This window comes from Choloepus didactylus, chromosome 2 (genome assembly GCF_015220235.1).
Source record: "Choloepus didactylus isolate mChoDid1 chromosome 2, mChoDid1.pri, whole genome shotgun sequence".
NCBI classification, from domain to species: domain Eukaryota; kingdom Metazoa; phylum Chordata; class Mammalia; order Pilosa; family Megalonychidae; genus Choloepus; species Choloepus didactylus.
The window spans coordinates 54,710,570-54,731,300 of NC_051308.1; the positions used below are offsets into that span (position 1 = coordinate 54,710,570).

General features: G+C 46.1%; 1 protein-coding gene across 6 annotated transcripts; it reads left to right on the top strand.

Annotated features, from left to right (window-relative positions):
• The first annotated feature begins 238 nt into the window (after positions 1 to 238).
• On the top strand, positions 239 to 20,721 carry PM20D1 (peptidase M20 domain containing 1). 6 transcript variants are annotated; one of them, XM_037824886.1, is made up of 13 exons: positions 239 to 501; positions 2,357 to 2,443; positions 3,929 to 4,161; positions 4,594 to 4,680; positions 5,240 to 5,373; positions 5,651 to 5,770; positions 6,630 to 6,705; positions 7,182 to 7,243; positions 7,499 to 7,577; positions 9,498 to 9,611; positions 15,510 to 15,678; positions 17,827 to 17,926; positions 19,056 to 20,721. In XM_037824886.1, exons 1-13 carry the CDS (start codon positions 333 to 335, stop codon positions 19,177 to 19,179), a joined length of 1,554 nt encoding a protein of 517 aa, XP_037680814.1. In that variant the 5' UTR covers positions 239 to 332; the 3' UTR covers positions 19,180 to 20,721. The 6 variants fall into 6 exon arrangements, with proteins under 6 accessions (XP_037680814.1, XP_037680815.1, XP_037680819.1 ...); XM_037824887.1 differs by having other exon boundaries at positions 9,498 to 9,569; XM_037824891.1 differs by lacking the exon at positions 15,510 to 15,678.
• The last annotated feature ends 10 nt before the right edge of the window (positions 20,722 to 20,731 follow it).

Genomic DNA, 20,731 nt, shown 5'->3' on the forward strand with positions numbered 1-20,731 from the left:
GATTTGTTGTTATTACAGTAAGCGATTTACGAGTATCTCAAACAGGAAGATCAAGTGCAGACAAAATTTGAATATCATCTGCAGTCACACTTCACTCTACCCTACAGCCGCCGGCTTCCTGGGAACAAACCACAACTCCCAAAAAGCCTTTCGGGGCTGACTCGTCGATTGGTTGTTCCGCAGCCCCAGTCAAGCTATGATTGGTCAGATCTGGGAATGGGGTGGGGCTAAGGCAGATTGCGGGAATTGGAGCAATAACAGGACTAAGACCTGGTCTTGGCGTTTGGGTCCAAAGTGAGGCTGCAAACTGGCAGCGAGGACTCGGGAGAAGTATGGTTCGGAGATACGCTTGCATGCTGGCCGTGGCTGCCGGGCTGCTGCTAGGGCTCGCCACCGTCTCCAGATCGAAGGGCCTGCGGGGAAAGAAGCCTCAGGGGGTGTCGCGAATCCCTTCTCTGTTCAGAGAAGAGGAGCGCATCGCAATGAAAGAGGCCCTGAAAGGTGAGCCGTAGTCCCCTTCGTCCACCTATGCTCAGATGTGGGTCTTTCACTCCTTGGGTCAACCCATGACTCCCCTTCTCCCTTCGCAGAGGGTCGGCTACTCGAGTTTGACCTCTGCAACCCACCTCACCCCAGCCCCAACGCAGGTCCCAGCATTTGCGGCCTGCCTCATGGGTGCTATGTTCACCCAGACCTGGCTTCTGGAAACTCCGGGTGTCCCCTGCATAACCCTGGAAAGCTCCCACTTCCCTCTTAGCACCCTACCCCCTGCTTGCCTGGTGTAGCTTTTATCTGCCTGCCACTTTTAAGCTTTGGAAAATTTCGTGTTGCTTAAATCTCTGCAATATCTTAAAATAAGACTAAGTGATCTTAAACTTCTCTGCAGAAGACAGAAATCAAGACTTAGGTCAGTTGAATGATCTCCAGGGCCCCACAGCAACAAGTGGGCACTGGGCTCCAGATGGCTCCATGGGGTGTGGGCTGGCCCCAGAGCGTAGGATATTCCTTCTCCTAATTGAAGGACCTCTCTTCTCTAGACCTCTACACAAGACTAAAAACTGATTCGTCTTCTGAATCTGCATTTTCCACAAGGAAAGAGGGAAGTTTCTGTTGTGTACTAGATCCTATGGGATAACAGGATTCTTCCTCAACATTGGCTTAGCTCCAGTTTTCTCCCTCCCATGAAATAATGGATTAAGAGAAACTGCCTACATAAACATGTGCAGACAGATGCAGGAACCAAAAGCTAATCTCTGTAGTCGTGTTTAAATTGTGCATGAGCTGGGGTTATAGGTCTCACAAGCAGGGCGGGTTTCTCCCAAAGCATAGTAGAAACATTTCTCTGAAAGGTGTTGGGCAGCAGCTCTCAAGAGCCTCTTTTCAAAGAAAGAAAGCAAAAACTAGATGAGAATAGCGTAGGACTTTATAGCAACACGGCTTAGAACTCTGAGCAAGGGGAAAACTTCAGTTCAGATCTTGGCTCTGCTTCTCTTTGAACTTCAGTTTCCTCATCTATATGGTGGACTATGATGTAAGGTTGATCCTTAGCAAAATTGACTACAGAATTAAGTTTGCGAGAGCCCCTTCCTCAACATCAAGCTGATTTGTTCCTCTGCATTCTTAGATGTCTATCTAAGCAAATATTCTCATGATTCATTGAGTTTCCCCTCCCAGTGGTATTTACCTTTGATAATGGAACTCTTGAAGACTGTAAAGCCTTCCAAACTCGAAGGGATGAGCCAGTGGTGGCAATTCAGGAACTAAGAGTTCTAAGTAGGGAGGAAGAGGTAATCTTAGGACTTCGGAGCTTGTTTGGGAGCTTCTGAATCCGCCCCTTCCAGGGCATTATCTGCCCAAAAAGCTGGCCTTGGCTGAGATTCTGCATGAACCATCCATGAGGAATAAACTCTCAGCACACAAAGCTTTATTGATGTAGGGGCCCAGGACAATGGGCTCCTTGAGACTGACAGAGCTTGAATTCATCAAAGGGAGTAATGGTTTCAAAGGCAGAAAGTGAGAATTTAGGAACAACTTATAGTAGCTTCCCACGCAGTCTTGGATTTTTTTTCTTTAAGAACCACATTAGCCTAAGGTAACCCAGAAGACCTGGATTTAAATCCCAGCTGTGCTGCTTCTTGCTAAGCAGTCTTGGGAAGCTCACTTAATTCTCTAAGCTTGTTTCCTCATCTTCAAATTAGGGAAAAATAACAGCCCCAACATTACAGGATTAATAATTAGAGATTATTAACTGCAATTAGTGTATGCAAAAGAGCTTTCTACACAGCAGAGCACCATAGAAAAAAACCCGATTGTTATCATCTTTAATCTCCCATCCCTGACTGTCTAACTCTGACAGGTGCCATCCAGATCCCAACGGTGTCTTTCAGTGACGAGGAGTCTAATACTACAGCCCTGGCTGAGTTTGGAGAGTACATGCAGAAAGGTAATAACAATAGTCAGCCACAAACTATGGGTAAGGGGTGGCAGAGATAGCACTAGAGATGCTGTTCCTTTACAAGGTGGTAAAGAAGTTTATTTTGTGACTGAGCCAGAGGACAATCTAGTTCCCACAGGCCTCCTTTGAGTTTTGTACATAGTGGGGAGGTATAGAAGGGAGAACCCAGGGGTTAGAGCAGAGGCAGAATTCTCTCAATCTTTGCACTAAATAGGCATTGCCAATAAATATACAGTCAAAAAGTAGGACTGGAAATTCATCCTACTCTTCCAAGTTTCCAGAACTGTGTCCCACCCTCCTCCCACCCTTACCTCCATACATGCCCAATCCACCTACCCAGGGCCCTTTCTGGATTCATTGCTAACACATTTCTAAACTTCTAGACAATCAACAACTTTGAGCATTCACATCAGTCTTCTCTCAGACCCACTACCCATGGAGTACAGAACTGAAGAAAAATGAGTCAGGGAAAAAAGGAGACTTGGGCCACATCTCCTCCCCACCCCACCTCCAGCTTGCAAAAAAAAACTTATGGGGAGTAGTGAGGTCCCCCTTCCTAAATCAAATAAGAAAAGATTCCCACTAAAGTTGTCAGGGGTGGGAAATGCTGACCTTGGTGCAGCAAGTAGCCTCCATGATAACATTCTGGGGCAGGTGGGTCTGGGATTAAGCCCCAGTAGCCAAGTGGAAACCAAGCTGGAAAGTCTTTCCTAAACAATAGAAGATAAAAATAAGAAAATAAATATACAGTGGCAGTAAATTAGATAATCTAACTGACAAGATAAAAGCATATTCTGCTTCCATTTTTGGTCTTCAGGTATCCACAAATGTATATGTGAATTATTCTAGGATAGCCCAGAGGAGATAAAAGTTATTTTTCCCCTGTATCTAAGTCCACCTCTGTTAATAATTGACCCTGGGAAGATCCACACCTCTGCATAAAAGTGTGGCTTTGTGCTAGATGGAATATTTACCTCCATATTACACAAATAGTTGGAGTGTTGTTTTGTTTAAAGGACCCTGAAAAATATCTCTGATTATATATGTATGTATGTATGTATGTGTGTATATATATATGCCATGTCTGGTTCCAAGTATTTTGGATACTGGGGCCTACTATATTCAAAATTTAGCACACCCCCAGTCTGCATAGCCCTGTACCACACACTTGTGATAACATGTTACAGATCAGACCAAGCCAGATCTTGAGGAATTCACTGTCTTAATGGTGGAGTCCTGATGTACATATTATTACAGAGTAATAGCACATTAAAATATGGGAAAGAGGAATTGCAGAGATTATCTGGGCAGGTCTGGAAACAGACTGGCTTTGCCCCAGAAGGCTTCTCAAAGGAGGCTGCATGTTTAAAACAAAACAAAACAAAAAAGTGCAGGGGAGCACCGAGGTAGGTAAACCTACGGAAACTGTTAATCCAGGCTTTCTCTGCCTATTTCTCACCCCTTTGCCTCTAGTCTTTCCTACACTGTTCAACACCAGCTTTATCCAGCATGAAGTTGTGGGAGAGTACAGCCACCTATTCACTGTCCAAGGCTCAGACCCCACCTTGCAGCCCTACATGCTGATGGCTCACTTTGACGTGGTGCCTGCCCCTGGAGAAGGCTGGGACGTGCCCCCGTTCTCTGGGCTGGAGCGTGATGGTTTCATCCATGGTCGGGGCACACTGGACAACAAGAACTCTGTGATGGTCTGAAACAACATGTTACCTTTGCCTTGGGGTCCTAAAGATCAACCCAGGATAGGGGTGCTTCAGCTGAACCCTGGGAAGCAGGAGATTGTGGTAGAAAAAATCTTGGCTCCAGGAGACCTGGATTCTAGCCATCAGTTTGTCTCTTCCCTATTTCTCAGCTGTGAAATAGGGATTAGAGTAGATGATCTCCAGGGACTTTTTCCACTTTGACATTCATAAGTTCATGCTTTTCTCCAGGTGGTTAAAGTTTTATGCAGAGCTCTGTTTTTTCACATCCAGTCTCCTGGGACCATTTAAATTTGTTTCCTTTAAAGGGAACCTGTTAGATCCTAGTCCACTAGCCCTGATGTAGCCAGCTGAAAGTCTCTATTGCCCTGATACCTACTTAGAAAATAAGGCTTTTTCTTCTGTTGTGCTTCTGTCCACCAGGCAATCCTGCAGGCCTTGAAGCTCCTGCTGATCAGGAACTACATCCCCCAAAGATCTTTCTTCATTGCTCTGGGCCATGATGAGGAGGTAAAGCCTCCTTACCCTATGTCTCTGGGGTCCCCATTTGTGGGGATACTTCAGCCTAGTCCAGTTTGCTCCCCAGCTTCAGGGTCTCTGTGATGTAGTGTAGTGGTCTGCAAACTTCTCTTTGGGTGTCTGTGTGCCAGAACTGAGGACCTTCACCAAAATACAGATCCCTGGGCCCTGTGTAGTAACTCTGAATTTTTAACTAACTCCCTGGGGAGGTCTGAAGCACACACTGAGAAATACTGGTGTGATGGAAAGAGAGCAAAACAGGGAGATAAATGACTGTGTTTGATTTCCAGTAACGTCACTTGCTTTGACCCTAGGCAAGTCACTTCAACTTCTGGTTCCCAGTTTCTTCATATGTGAAATGAGGGGGTTAGTTCCTTCTCGTTCTGACTTTCCAGGATTCTGTGAGACAAGATTGTCTAGGACCCTGTCCCTCAGGAAAGAGACTGGTCGAGGAGATTCTGCAGCCCCTAGCTAGACTGATATGCTCTCCACTAGCCATCTCTGGAGGAGAGGCTGAGAAGGACTGTAGGTCTGGTTTCAATGTCTGCAGGTATCAGGGAAGAATGGGGCTCAGAAGATCTCAACCCTGCTACAGGCAAGGGGTGTCCAGCTAGCCTTCATTGTGGATGAGGGCAGCTTCATCTTGGATGGTTTCGTTCCCAACCTCAAGAAGCCCTTTGCCCAGTGAGTATAGCCCCACCTTGGCTTTACCCATTTGAGATGACTCCAGCCTGATATCTGTAAGCCACGCTGAGACAGCTCTTTATTTTGTCCCTCCTGCCTCCTTTACCCCAATTCTCAGCCAGTTCTGGGCCCCCCTTCCCTTCCTCCTCTAGTGTAAATGTTTTAAGCAGCATGAAGCTGACTTCCTAGTCCACCAGACCACTGCACAGATGGGCCTGTGGGCCTGTGGGATGAGCCTGGTCCGGGGGACGTCAGGAGGATATCTCTGATCCTACAGGATTGCAGTCTCAGAGAAAGGTGCAGTTAACCTCATGCTGGAAGTAAACATGACTCCAGGCCACTCTTCAGCTCCTCCAAAGGAGACAAGCATTGGCATCCTCGCAGCCGCTGTCAGCCGGTAAGCAACTCCTGGCCCTTTCCCACTTTGAGTTTGAGGAGTCTAAGTTTCCTGCCCTGAAACTGGACTGGGAAGCCATGGTGGAGGCCTAAGAAGGGACAGAGACGTGAGTACCCAGACAAGGGCTAGAGCTCAGAAGACGATCTCTTACTACATTCTTACAGCAGGTGAGACTCAGAGGCGAGACAGCAAGCCAGCTGACAAAAGCTAGGTCAGGTAGCTGGAAGAGTCCGGAGTCTAAAGAAGAAGTTAGAAATCACAAGTTGGCAATGACTAATAGAGCTGTGCAAATTCTCCACCTGTCCCAGTAGGAGGGCAAAGGTAAATAAGGGCCGCTGGCCATGGGTGCAGATTGCAGGGCCTGGAACAACAGAGCTCATCTGTGGCTGTTATCTTATCAGTGAAATGAAAAGGAAAGCTATATTCATTCAACAAATAGTTAACTGAGTACTTACCATGTACAAGGCTTTGTGCCACGTGATAGGCATGCAGTGGTGGACAAAGCCGACACAGTCCCTGTCCTCAAGGAACTCACAGTTACTGGAGGAGAATGATAATTCTGCTGCAATGTTGTAGGTGCTATGAGAGTGGATGCACAGGAAGCCTGAGGAGGAGCAGGAGGGGACGTTCTAACTCAGACTTGGTAGATAGGGAATGCTCCTGCTGGTGGAGCAGAGGTGACCTTGCTGGTGCTATGAGATCTTCAGAATGGTTGGGTTGGCAGAGATGATAGGATTAGAATGGGAGATCTCCTGGCCAGGCATGTTGAAACTTGCTCTTATCTTCCTCCTCCTCCTCTTCAGGCTGCTGATCTTTGGCTGGGGTTGGGTAAGTCTTGAGTATACCCTTTCTCTTCTAGACTGGAACAAACACCAATGCCTAACATGTTTGGAGAGGGGCCATTGAAGATCGCATTGGAGCAATTGGGAAATGAGGTGTGTGGAATGGAGAAACTGGCACAAGGAGTATCACATACTCCTGGTAAACCATGGAAGAGGAGGAAAGGGTAGCAGAGAACTTTAGAGTAATAAGAGGGTCCTACTGCTGACAGTGCTCTGCCCATTCCCACCCTTTCCCAGCCAGTGGCTCAGCCAAAAAGGAGGGATCTGGCTTGTTCCCTGTGCCATAATTGAGATGCTTATCTGAGATCCTAAAATCTAATCCACCCAGAAAACTGTTTCCCACTCATCCTTGAGGCTGCTGTACAATTATTCTATCCAATCAGATAAGCCCAGCCAGGTGGTAATTGCCTCCGTGTCCCTTGCTCTCTAGCAGCAATTAAGCCAGCTGAACCCAGCTGCTCTCCTGACGGTGGAGGGCCCTCAAGGCAGATCTACCCAGGCCTCAGGTAGAATGACCCTGTCATGCTAACCCGTTTGTAATTCTGCTGACCTGGTTCTTTCCCTTTCAGTTTTCCTTCCCCATCAATATTATCCTGTGTAATTTGTGGCTATTTCAACCCCTGGTAAGCAGGTAAAGTATTATCTTCCCACCTCACTCCCTCCCCCCACACCCAAACCTACCCACTCCCCAGTCCCCTCTCCTTGGCTTAACTGGGCCTGACTATTCACCTCTCAGCCACGAGACACTACATCTAATTCATATTCAAGATGTCCCTCCTAGTCTTAAATGTCTCCAAAGTTCAGGAAAGTGGGGTCATCCTCCAACCCTCCTTCTCTCCATTGTACAGTTCGTTCTAAACATCTGACCTTAATTCTTTTTCTTTAGGTTGATGGAGAGAAATTACATCACCAATGCGATGATAAGGACCACCACAGCACTCACCATGTTCAATGCAGGGGTCAAGGTAACATCGCCTGTCTCCTGCTGCATACTTTTCCCTCGCTGCCCACTCACCCCTACACTTCTGGGCTTCATCTCCTGGCTCCTCCTTCCTTCTCTTGTATACAATTTGAATAATAGAAAGGACCAGTGCCAAACTGTCCTGTGTCGTCAGGTGGGTAAGCCTCAAGAGCCAGGGTTCTAGCCTAGGTCTACAGCTTCTCTGAAACTGCCGACCAAATATGTGTGTTTTAGCAGGGGTGTCCCTGGCCCCCTCGGGTTCTGCAGGTCTGTAACCCTGTCCCACCCACCCCCTAAAAAAAAAAGACACTACTCTAGTGTTAAAGGGGATTGTTGTGGGGGGGGGGTTAATTCTTGTGACATATGTTCAGCCTGTAGTTAAACATGTGTTATATTAACCTGGCATTTGGCTCCTGCAGACTAAAGGTTTCTAGCCTTTCTACTACTAAGGATCTTTTTTTATCCTTCTTCCCCATTTTTTGAAGGATTTATCCACTGACAACATAATAAGTGACTAATGTATTTTTCTCCTGGTGTTACCCAGTGTTCAAAGAGAGAAACTCACCTTCTATTTATAAAATCTGTAACAGTTGTGAAATATACAACACTTAAAATATATACATTGTCATTTCCCAAAATACACTGAATATTGCGTGGCCTTAGCAAACATAAATTGCTATAAACTCTATATGAGGTTTACTTTTATAGAAGTAAGTTTTGGGTGAATCAATACTTTGCTAAAATTTTATTTCAAGAATTAGTTTTCAGCAAATTGGTCCATTTCCAATAGGATTGGCCAAGTTAAAGGGCCAAGTCACAGCCATACTAGTTAACCTGGGCATGGGTCTTTCTGAAATCTTGAAGGAAATTAAGCCATTCCTATTACTGCCAGTACCACCAGCACAACTTCGGTGGGGGGACATTTCTGTAGAGTAAAACGTGACCTTGAAGAGGAGCTCAGGTTAGGAATAAGTGCATGGGGCCTCCAAATTAATTCCTACCACAGACAACTAGAATATCCAGTGTATTAGCTGGACCTGACATGTCTTCACAGCTGCCTATTAATGGTTACCAAAATAATAGTATGGTGACCTTGAATCTGAATCGTGTTTTCACCTTCCCACAATACTTTCACATCCATTTGATCTTCCTACCAGCCCTATGAGTATTATTGTCCACATTTGTCAGTTGACAAAACAGAAGTCCAAAGAGGTTGTCATTATTCAAAATCATACATATAATTTGGAACAGCCATGTTTTCCTGTCCCTAGTCTAGTGCTCTTGTATACCAGAGCCCTTCAAAGAAAAATACATAGTTGGGTGGTCTGTTCTCGTGTGTCCTCCAAAGAAAAATTCCTCCATAGTTTCTCTTCTCCAATTAATCCTGGATTCTTCCTGGCCAGGCAAAGAACATCAAATTCTGTAATTGGACCTGGGAAAACACCACTACCATCATCATTCCCCTCAGGTATCAAACACACTGTGATAAGGCGTTCAGAAGCACAGGGCCCTGTTCTGACTAAGCACTAATGCTAAATGCAGATATGTCCCTGGTGACCTGGGAAAGATAGTACACACAAAAGAATCACAAAAGTGCAGCAAGGGCCAAAACAGAGGTGTTTACCCAGTCACAGCAAAAGCAATCTTGCTGTGAGCAGTTCTCTGTAACCCTCCAGGACCAAGAAGGATAAAGCAGAGACACCTCTCTAGCTCTGAACATGGCCACATGTCAAGTCTAGGTCTACAACCCCTCTGAAATGGTCAAGGGACCAGAAAAGACAAGAAGCAGACTAAAGAAAATTAGGCCCTGCACCTTTAAATCAAATCAGCTTCCTCTGTCCCTGATGATTGGCTTTTCCTGGGCAGGGATCTTGTACAGAAGGACTTGAGGATGGCTCAGACCAGGGTTTGTGGTTCTCTCTAGGTAAATGTAATACCCCCAAAGGCCCAGGCCACAATCAACTTCCGGATTCACCCTGCACAGACTGTCCAGGAGGTACATACTATATGTTCAGACAACTGGTTCAACATCAGGGAGGTAAGAGCCCTGGGGACCCAGGCTTACCTGCAATCCCAGGGCTGGCCCAGATTCTCATTTGTTCAACCAACATTCTTCAAAAGCTTCTTATGTACCAGGTATGTAGCTAGGATAGGAGAACTCTGGTTGGGGGAACTTGGAGGCTGGGGATGGGAGACAAATACTAATAAATTATCATAATAGCAAACACATATCACGACTTGCACATGTTTGGCACTGTTCTAAGGTATACACACACACACACACACACACACACACACACTCATTGAATCCTCACACCACCCTATGAGGTAAGAACTGTATTTTCATTTAACAGGTGAGGAAACAGAAGCACAGAGCAGTTAAGTAACATGCCCAAGACTACATACACATCTAGCAGTCTTGATCCCGAGTTTGTGCTTTGAGTTACAATACTATACTGGGATCATAACAAATAGGGATGAACAAATTACCATAGTCCTGAAAAGAAGGGGACTGGTGCTATCTTTAAGAGTGAAGAAAGCCTTTTCTGAGCACTAGAAATTTGAGCTGGGACTTAGAGGATGAATGGAAGTTTGCCAGAAGGAAGTCATTCATGTGGCTAAAGAGTAGAGTAAATTGGGGAGAAGCAATGAGAGATGGAAATGGAGTTATAGGTTGGGGATCAAGGCCTTGTCTGCTGTGCCGAGGTATTTGGGCTCAAATTTGTTGTCAAAAGAGAACTGTCAGAGGTCTTCAAACAAGGGAGTGATATACCCAGATTTGCTTTAAGAGAGATAATGCTGGTGGTAATGCAGAGGAAGTGCTGGAGTAGGAAGAGATATTTAGGAAATGGTTGCATCATCTCAGGCAGTGGGTATTGAGATCCTCATGAGGTGGAGAAGAGGGCACCCTCCAGAGAGACGGGTTCAACAGGATGTGGTAATAAATGGATATGAGGTAAGAGAAAGGGCTCCAAGATTTTTAACCTGAGTAACTGGCTAACTGCAGGTGCCTTTAACTAAGATTGGGAAGGGCAAGTTTAAAGAGAGAACTAATGATTTAGAAGTTTGAGAAGCCTATGAGATATAATAGGCAACCTCAGGACTGAAAAAAGACATAAACAAGAGAGATGGGTTGGGGCATTATCAACATAATTTAAATCTCTAAAGTCAATAAAATCCCACTGGGAAGGATGTGTCAAATTAGTAGAGAAGAGATTTGAGGACAGAACCTTGCAATGGTATGCCATGAACACCAATTAAATAATTACAAAAATGAATGTACAATTGCAAACTATGACAAATGCTATGACAAAAAGGAACCTGGTACTATCAGAAAACATGATGAGGAACCAGACCTTGTCTGCAGGTCAGGCAAGCTGTCCCTGAGGAAGTGACATTTGAGCTGAGATCTAAAGCGTGAGAAGAAGTTACACAGCATGCTTGAGGTCTACAGGAAATGCAGGCTTATTTAAATATCAGGTTGGGTTAAAAAGAATTCAAAAGGTAAATCTGAATCTTCAAAAAAATGATCCAAAAAGGCAACCCAGAAGTTATTGGATAAATAATACATTCCAAAATTAAAGAGAGTTAGGAGCAGGTAGTGATTCCCGACTCTCTGGCACAGATAATCGAGGATCAGCCACACTTAGGCTCCAGTGGTCCTATCTCCCCAAGTTCTTTTCCATGGAGGATTCCATTTATCCTCACCCAGGGGGGAGACACACTCCTCACTGCAGAGTGGGTAACAAGTTAACCGCCTGCTCGGAGTCACCCAGCATTCAGCCGGGAGCTGGGACCATGTGAGCTTTGGAGTGTACTACTCTTTATCAGGTGCCAACCTCTGTCCTCTCCTGGGGGCTCACAAGGCCAGGAAATCATTGAATTCCCCTTGTTGAGCTTTCCACCAGTTTTTTTCCAGGCTCATTCCAACTCCATACCCTTTCCAAGAGGTGTTTTCCACCCAGCTGGGGCTTTCATCTCCCCGGGTTCTGGCACTCTTCCCTCCCCTCTAGTCCCCTGCCACTGTGGACTTCCTTCCCGGTAGAGCTGATGAAATCCCTGGAATCCCTAGGCCCATCCTGCCCCCCTGCCCCAGCGAGGAATGGAAAGCCTCCATGATTCAGAAAGCTCATGGGGCCATTTGTCCTAGTCATTCCTCTTTCTTGTGCCCCAGCTCCATGTGCCAGGGGCACTCCCTGCTGGGCAGGTGCAGGGTTTGGGGCTGGACCCTGCAGGAGCACAGACAGCTCCCAGAGTCCTCTTCCTCCCTTTCTGACTGGTCTCTCCCATTTCAGAACATAGATAGGTCTCCAGCACATGTCTATGAGGAATAAGAGCCTTCAGAAATTTAATAGGCTGTCATGCAGAAAGGAGGATTTGCTCTGGATAGGTCTGTACGAGCAGAAATAAGGCTAAAAGGAGATGTTTCAGAGAGCCTCCACTTAAGAGAGAATTTTAGAATACATTGCCTTGGGTGGTAATGAGTTCCTCATCACTAAAAGAGGCTGTTGAGAATGTTGGTAATGAGTTCCTCATCACTAAAACAGAGGATGTTGAGAATGTTGTAGAGAAGATTCCTTCCTTCTTTCATTCTTTCCTTCCTTCCTTCATGCAGTATTTATTGAGGTGGCTACTGTGGGCTAGACATTCTTCTAGGCACTTGGGATAAAAGTTTCCTAATGGTGCTTACATTCTAGTGGGGAAGAGACAGCAATAAGCAAGTAATCAAATAAATGAACAAGGTGATTTTTTAAGTGGTGGGTACCACAAAGAAAATAATAGGATGATGTGTCACAGAGGGATTGTGGGGGTAGAAGTAGGATTTACTTTGGTACAGTGGTCAGTGAAGGCCCCTCTGAGGAGGCATTTACATCAGGACCTGAGAAGGAGCAAAGACCTGGGGAACAGCATTCCAGACCTCAAGTGCACAGGCAGGAAACAGCACTAGATGCCCTCCAATTCAGACAGAGGCCAGATTCTGAGTGTTTACAATGTGTCTAGTATCCTATTGTATCATGCAGCATATATACAATATAAAAAAAAAAAGAGGGGGGTTTCTGGATGTTACAGTAAGCCATATCTCAGCTCATTATAAGGAAGACATTCATAACCAAGTTGCTCAAAAATGGAATGGCATATAACGTGACGGTGAGCTTCCTGCCACTGGAAGTGTTTGAGCAGAGGTTAGATGACAAACTGTCATGGATATTCTAGTGAGCAATCCTACAGCAAGACGGAAACTGGACTTGCTAACTCTAAGACCTTACCAATTTTTAAGTATCCATTGTCCTTGCCTTCAACAAATTTACAGCTCACTTAAGAGGAAAATATACTTGGACATAAAACAATTAGAGAACAACATAATGGTTTATAATGTTGCAGGAAGCCTCACTTAAGGGATAATTTTGGAATATGATGGCTTGGGCAGTGATAAAATTGTGGGAATGTGCTGTAATGACTACAGGAGATAGAGAAACTAGAGGTCAATATGTTCTAAAGCCACTTTCAAGGGCCCTTCCCACTGATGTGTCCTCTCCTCCAAGTCTCCCAAGGAGAGTCCCAGACACTCCAGTGTCTCTGATTATTGCTCAGGGTGGTCCTTCTATTCAAAAGAACAAATGATAGCTACTATTTATTGAGCACTTACAATGTGCTAGGCACTGGCCAAAGCCTATTACGTATATTAACTCAAATAATGCTCACAACCACCACATGAGGTGGGTGGTATCCTCTCCACGTTTTAACAGATGAGCATGCTGGGGCCCAGAGAGGCTAAGGAACTTGCACAAGGTCATGCAACTATAAGTGGCTGTCTGAGGCCCAAAGTTTCTTGTCCTTCCTTCAAACTCTGGCTCAAAATTCATACCATGAGGAATCCATCTTAGATGAACCCCACCCTCTTTCTGCCTCTGCTTCACACCACCTCAACCTGTATGTACTTAGGAAGCAGCAAATCACAGTCCTGGTGAAGTCAGACAGACCAGATTCAAAACTCCAACCCGGTGATTCTAACTGTATAACCCCAGGTGTGTTACTTAATGACACAGCTCCCATTATTATTTTTATTGGTTTATGTGTTTTAAATTTCATGTATTTAACATTTACTGCATACCTTTCATGTGCTTGGTACTGGTGCCTGTGAGTCAGGACCTGACCTAGCAGCTACTGGGAATCCTGGACTCTTGTGGAGGATTCCAAGGGCAGGAATTTCCAACTAATTTGGAGCAGGGGATCATGGGCATGGTCTCAATCCACCTTGTAGGGGAATGATTTCAGCAATCTCCTAGCAGGTCTAGAATATATCAAAACTGTACGTTAATTCTTGTATTCAAATATTTGAGTCAAAAGTGCTAGAGAGAAAATGAGCCCTGATAAGTGAGTTGACACCTTTACCCATCTGTTCTGGTTTGCTAATGCTGTTGTTTTGCAAAACATCAGCAATGGATTGGCTTTTATAAAGGGAGTTTATTTGGTTACAGAGTTACAGTCTTAAGGCCATAAAGTGTCCATGTAAGGCATCAACAATAGGGTGCCTTCACTGAAGGATGGCCATTGGCGTCCGGAAAACCTCTGTTAGCTGGGAAGGCAGGTGGCTGGCGTCTGCTTGCTCCCAGGTTGCGTTTCAAAATGGCATTCTCCAAAATGTCAGTGTCAGCTTCCAATAGCCCTCTTCAAAACGTGCATCTCAGCTGCAGCTCTTCCGAGCTCCTTCTGTCTGAGCTCTTATAATACTCCAGTCAAACTAATCAAGGCCACAGTGAATGGGTGGGGCCAAACCTCCTTGGAAATTATCTAATCAGAGTCATCACCTACAGTCGGGTGGGTCACAACTCCATGGAAACAACCTAATCCAAAGGTTCCAACCTAATCAACACTATTATGTCTGCCCCCACAAGACTGTATCAAAGAACATGGCTTTTTCTGGGGGACATAAGATAGCCAAACTGACATACCATCCAACCGCAGGAAATTTGGTTTGGTTCAAATGGTTGTTTCTGAACCAGCAGTGGGGACCCTCATTTCCTTTCCGAACTCAGCTCTTCTCATGCTTCCAAGGGACACTGACTTAACAAGGGAAAATCTTGGGATGAAGTGCTCCATTCAGGTGATCCCCAGCTATGGAACATCCTCCTTTCTAGGGCAGAGGTAATTTTAAAGCAACTGCTCATCAGATGAGTTGAGACTAGAGCTGGGGTTTTCCCTGAGTGTCTGTTAAGTTTTGGGGGCCACCCTAAACCACCCTCCTGGCCCATTCCCGCATGGTTCCATGTGGCCTGATCCTCAGGGTCTGATCTACATCCTGCTTGGGACCAGGAATTTTGCTGGTTTCAGCTCTAGCCATTTCAGACTGAATTTTTAGGAGCTTCCTCAGGTTCCTTCCTGTGGAAAGGAGGCAAAGAGAGAATGTTTGAATCTCAGTCCCTGACTTCCTGGCTCCAGTGCAATTGATGCAAACAGGAAACAGGGATGCCCAGAGAAGGAAAAGAAAAGTGTGTGACCCTTTCATCACCTGTCTGAGACTCCCCCAGGCTGAAAGGAGGTCATCAAATCCATCTCTCTGCCTCGAGTTCATTGAGATTCACATCCTGCTGTCTATTCCACATTGTCATCCTTCTTCTATGCTTAATCAGCCAACCCAGAGAACACCTAATTTCCTGATTTTCCAATTCCCTACCTCACTCGTGGCTATAAGACAAGCCTTTCAAATATTTAACCTAAATCTGTCATGCTTTAGATTACTTTCCAAGAAGACCTTGCTCGTATATCTCCTACAGTCAGTCAGCTAAAACTGAGGTCCCTATTCTAAAACAAGTAGTCATCTCTGTGAACTCCAGGACTCTGTCTTACTGAAGAAAAATCAGGACTACTTAAATTCATGTGGTTCTTGGATAGTAAATCAATAAGATATCAAACTGCCTTTGTTTCCACCCTGGAGGTGCTAGAACTCGTCAAGGACATTGTGGCTGATGACCGAGTCCAGTACCATGTGTTAAGTGCCTTTGACCCCTTGCCTGTCAGCCCCTCTGATGACCAGGCGTTCGGCTACCAGCTGCTCAGCCAGACCATACGGTCCGTCTTCCCGGAAATCAATATTGTTGTCCCAGGTAATGACTTCATCAGCTGTGGCTAGAGGGAGGTGGGGGGATGGGACAGTTTCCTATCCAATGTCTGCCTCCCCACCCCATCCCAGCTGTTCAGCCTGGCAACAGCTGGCTACTTCCCTTCCTGATGGGACTGGAAATGTATTTTCCCCTAGAGTGGAAGTGAGAAAGCAAACAGGAAAGGAGCAGAAACAATAAATTAGATCAGTCAAACCTGGGCCCTTGCTTAACCTGGGCCAATCACTCCGGCATGGAGGGGAGGATTGGCCTAGACCACCCTTCTTTTCTGGAGGAGCCACAGAGGGGGCCAGGTTTCCCCAGATTCTGGTTCAGATCCATCCTAGGATAACAACTCAGCAGCAGGACTTAGAGTTCTCAGCCCAGAAAAGCTTCCAGCCTACACTATTTTCATTAACCCATTCACGTCTCCCAGCTCAGGTCAATCTCAATAGCCCCTTTCCCGTCTTACAGTATACAATTGATGTCTATGATGTGTAGACAGTAGCACCCAAATTTAAGAATGGGAAAGCATCAGCTAGAGAAGTTGTTAGATACAGATTTCCTGGACCCAATCCCAAGGATTCTGGTTAAGGAAACCCAGGATAGGGTCCTGGAATCTGCTTTTTTAACAAATACCCTGGGAATTCTGACACAGATGATGGCTGACCACAGTTTGAGAATCTCTGGTCTATGATGTGAGTAGGATTAAGGCCTGCTGTCCAGTTTCCTTTCATCTAGGTTTAAGCCTTGATTCCCCCAAACATTTGCTGAGCTTATACTTAGGTTCTGCCCCTGTGCTCAGCATGAGCCCTTAAGGAGCTTACAGTAAAAATTTGCATCCACAAACTCAAGTGTGCAAAAGGTAGCCTTTTTTCTTTTTCCTAGTCAAGCTAAACCTGACTGTGAGCCCCCACTCCTCAGGAAAGTCAATCTCAGACATTATTGAGGCCTCCCAGCAACCACCCCCTTGAATCAAGTCCTCAGGGTCTTATGCAGCATCAGAAAGTCACTAAGCCAGTGGTCATCAGTCCTTGTGGCTACCTTTGAGACATCTAAGTTCTAGGCACAAGGTCACTTCAGGCTGGAGGTTTCCTCTGATTCCCTGGCCTGTTTGGGGAGTGGGGTATTTGACTCTAGACCTAAGGCCCCACCTCCCTGAGCATACCAGGCAGCCATTCCCTCTGACGTCCTGCCGCCTCCTCAGAGTCCTGTCACAGAGCAGGGCCCGGGTCCCCACCATCCAGGGGCCCTGGCCCTCACAGTCCCCAGATTCTCATCTTTTGGTCCTCAAAGTCTCCTTATCCTACCCCCTCTCTTCTGGGGCACCTGCCCTAATCCCATCAACAGAGTTAGGCTTTTACAGGGGAAAAAAACAGGCAGAAATCAATTGGCAGAAATCCCCAAAGCAAGAAATTGTGAAGGGCCTGGCTACCTGTTTGAAATGAGGAGAGGGAAATAGAACAAAACACAAATTACCGTCTCATATCCTACAACCAGTCTTGAATTGATTCTCCAAGGTGTCTTTTCCCAGGATCACTGGTATTGGGAGTAAGTCCCAGCTCCAGCTGGGAAGTGGGGTGATCTCCTGCCACCTGGGGAGTGGGAGACAGGAGAGAGAGTATCCTGGGACTTTTCAAATCTAAGATTTGACTCTAGGAAGACAGATTCATTCTTTAAAGGATGAGAATAAAAGGAAATAATGTTCCACTTCAAGAGGATTGCATTTTCCGGAAGTAAAATTTCCCAGAGGAACAAAGATGAGGCAATAAAGGAATGATATCTAGACTTCTGGTTTCTAAAATAGCAAATGACTATGGCTATGGGTGTGACATGAAAATGTTGGCCACTTGGTCTTCATGGAGAGAGGGAACTTAGCTTTGGGCCATTCAAGGGATTTGGGCCATTCAAGGGTTATCTCACTGATGCCCTTGGGAGGGGGTTCCATCTTCCTGGCTGAAATGGTGTTTGAGTGAGGCTTTGAGAATGGGTAGCCAGGAGGACAAAAGTTCATAGCCATGGGCTCTCAAGAGGGCCCAGGCACTGCTTTGTAGTGACTGAGGGGTCCTAATTTTCCAGCCAGCCCACCTCCACCCACTCCCATGGCTTGGATCCTCACATAAAGCCCCATCCCTCTTGGTCTTTCCTTTCTAGGCACTTGCATTGGCAACACAGACAGCCGACACTATACGAACCTTTCGACCAGCATCTACCGATTCAACCCCCTTTATCTCCAGCCTCAGGACTTCAGTAGGTGAGTGGAATAGGTTTGAGCATTCTCCTTAAAGTCCACAGAATGAAGGGAAGCCTCATTCTTGTTTGCACGAACTAAAATGGAGGCATCCTAGAACCTAGCAGCCAACTGCTCCAATTGCCAGTCTTGCTACTCCCCAGATTTTGTGGCAATTTCCCCCATTTTTCAGGAATGGAGATAAAATCAGGTGATTGGTAAGAACCTGGTAGAATTAGGATCCTTAGGTGCTGATCCCAGCTCTTCCTCCCATTGGGAGAGCACTTACCCTCTGGACCTCATTTTCTCCACCTACAAAATGGGAAGACTCCTCAGAGCTCTCACTTACCATGCAGTGAAATGCAGACACACATGAAGTCAAAAGTGAGCATGTGCTTTGAATTCTCACTATGGAAATCCAAGACATTTTCCTTTCTGCTCCTTATCACATCCAGACCTATTTTCCCCACCATAGTTGGTTGCCAACACAATGAAAATATTTGAATATGAGCTTAAGAACAGCTTTCATGTTTGGTGTGGTTTTTAAATGGGAGGTGGGTAGCAAATCTTTATTTCCTTTCATCTGTCAGGTTACATTTTTTGTTGGTTATTTTTGTTGTTGTTGTGGGGAGGCAGGATGATGGGCATGAAATCTTATACTAAGTTGCTAAGTGAACAGAGGGGTGGATAGGTATCCTGAGCAGTTGTCCTTCCTACCTTCTCATACCCCTAGAAAGTTGGGGAATAGGGTGCTGGCTTAGAAATAAGTCTAGCTAGGGACCCTGGCCAAGAGGAAGAGAATTAGGAGGATCGATCCCCCAGAGGTGAAATTATGGAATGGATTTCAGATCAGGAGATGATTTTGAAGTCCTTAGGGGTTTATTTCATTGTCTACCCCCGTGTTCTTAGCCATGAGCATGGATCCTTAAAAGGCATGTCATATGAAACCTTACTATTTACAAATGGGCTCACCCACCTTGCCCACTTCCCAGCCCTGGAAGGTCAAAGGCCAGTAGCTTCAGGGGATTCGGGAGATGGGGGGGGGGGGTGCGGATCCAGTGGGAGAGGGGGAGGGGAGAGCTCTGTAATAACACTTGTGTTATAGCATTTGGCCCTCTCCTCTCCTTCCCAACATGCATCTCTGTTCCCTCAGCATCCACGGAATCAACGAGAAAATCTCAGTGCAAGCCTACGAGACCCAGGTGAAATTCATCTTTGAATTGATCCAGAATGCGGACATATTCCAGGCACAGGCTCCTCATTGGCATGAACTGTGAGGTCAAGGAGCCAGATGAGTTAGAGATGCCCAACCTGGACATAACCCAAGGGGAAAAGCCAATCTTGAGGATACTTGTGGCCAAAACTACATTGAACACATTGCCCACTTGCATTTCTTACTCCTAGACTCCCCCAGTGCCATGGGCAGGGGGTAAGAGAGGCCCAGCAACAACCTGGCTTCTCCTTACGCCCAGCATTTCCATTCTTCCACTGAGTGTCATGTGTGTCCCACCTATCTTAGAGGTATCTGACTTGTCTGATCTTATGCTGGTTATTTAACTGCCTCACCCTCCAGACCTGACTTAACAAATGCAGATTTGAAAAATCTTAACCAGGCTTTACCTGGTGTGAGTGTTTAATTTAGGGCACTCTTGTAAGGCTGCCTCCTCCAGAGAAGATATATTTCTTCTTGTGATGACTTCTTTCTTTTTTTTTTCCCCCTCCTCTCCCCTTGGATTCTTTGGCTCTCTCTTCATCTTTTCTCTCCTGGCCCTGTGTCCCTTCCCCCACCCTCTAATTTATTGTACACCTGGAGTGGGACATAGTCAAACTGTGATGTTACCATAATTGCCACAACAATTAATCAAATAAAACAATCTATGCAGCACCAGCGGGTCACTGAGGGGTGAGACTGAGGCAGGGGGCTTGGGAGAATTCCCTAACGTCCTGGTTCCCAAGGTGGGAGGCTGGAGCAAAGACACTTTGTCCTTGGTCCCCCCAGCCCCCACCAAAGAATCCTTGGGCTTTGCTCCCTCCCCTGCTCTGTTCCTGCCACCTGCTGCTGCTGTCTCACCCCAGGAGGCACTAATCTATGGAAACATTTCCCTGGCATATCCTGTGGGATAAGCTCCCAAGGAAAAGGCACTTGATAACCGAGCCTCTCAGTGGAGCCCAGCCTGGCAGATCCTGGTTCAGACTGATCAAAGGGTACTGGAGGGCCCAGTGGGGGAGGAGGACGAGACCGGTTTGAGGGACTCTGCCCTGGCTGGTGAAGCATGAGGAAGGGCAAGCTGTCCTCTCTTAGGGGACAGCTGAGCTCCTGTCTTTCGGTCTTTCCCCTCTGGAAGCCAACTCTGAGCATATTTGAATCCGCTCAGTAGCTGCCAGGTGGGGGGCATTGGAAGGCAGCATTTCTTGGCTCAAGGCTAAGAGCTGTGCTTTGTGAATCACGAGGTAGTTGGGGTCATGGAGGGAGACACAGAGGGGGGCTGGGACTTGAGAGATTCCCTCTCTTCTTCCTCACCAAAGACCTTCCATGCCTTCCTGGACTCAGCTCTCTCCTCACAGTTCCCCTGCCTCTCACCTGCCCCCAGCTCCTCACCTCTCACCCATGGAGGCGAGCTACTCTGAGGAGCTCCGGCTTAATGAAAAGTGTGAAAAAGAGTTGCAGATTATTCAAGCTTTTTTGCTACTCCCCCTAAGAATTAAGAATTCTCATTCCTTCCCTCAGCCCCCCCCCCACCTTTTTTTTCCATTTCAGAACTTAGTCGGTCTTTGTTAGAGGATGAGTTTAAGAATAAAAGAACAAAAATAATCCTTCACATTTGTACA

Excerpts from the sequence above, each read along its gene's own strand:
- PM20D1 (XM_037824886.1), top strand. The coding sequence starts at position 333 with ATGGTTCGGAGATACGCTTGCATGCTGGCCGTGGCTGCCGGGCTGCTG. Across the intron at positions 5,771-6,629 it reads CTCGCAGCCGCTGTCAGCCG|ACTGGAACAAACACCAATGC; the intron begins GTAAGCAACTCC and ends TTTCTCTTCTAG. Across the intron at positions 7,578-9,497 it reads TGTTCAATGCAGGGGTCAAG|GTAAATGTAATACCCCCAAA; the intron begins GTAACATCGCCT and ends GGTTCTCTCTAG.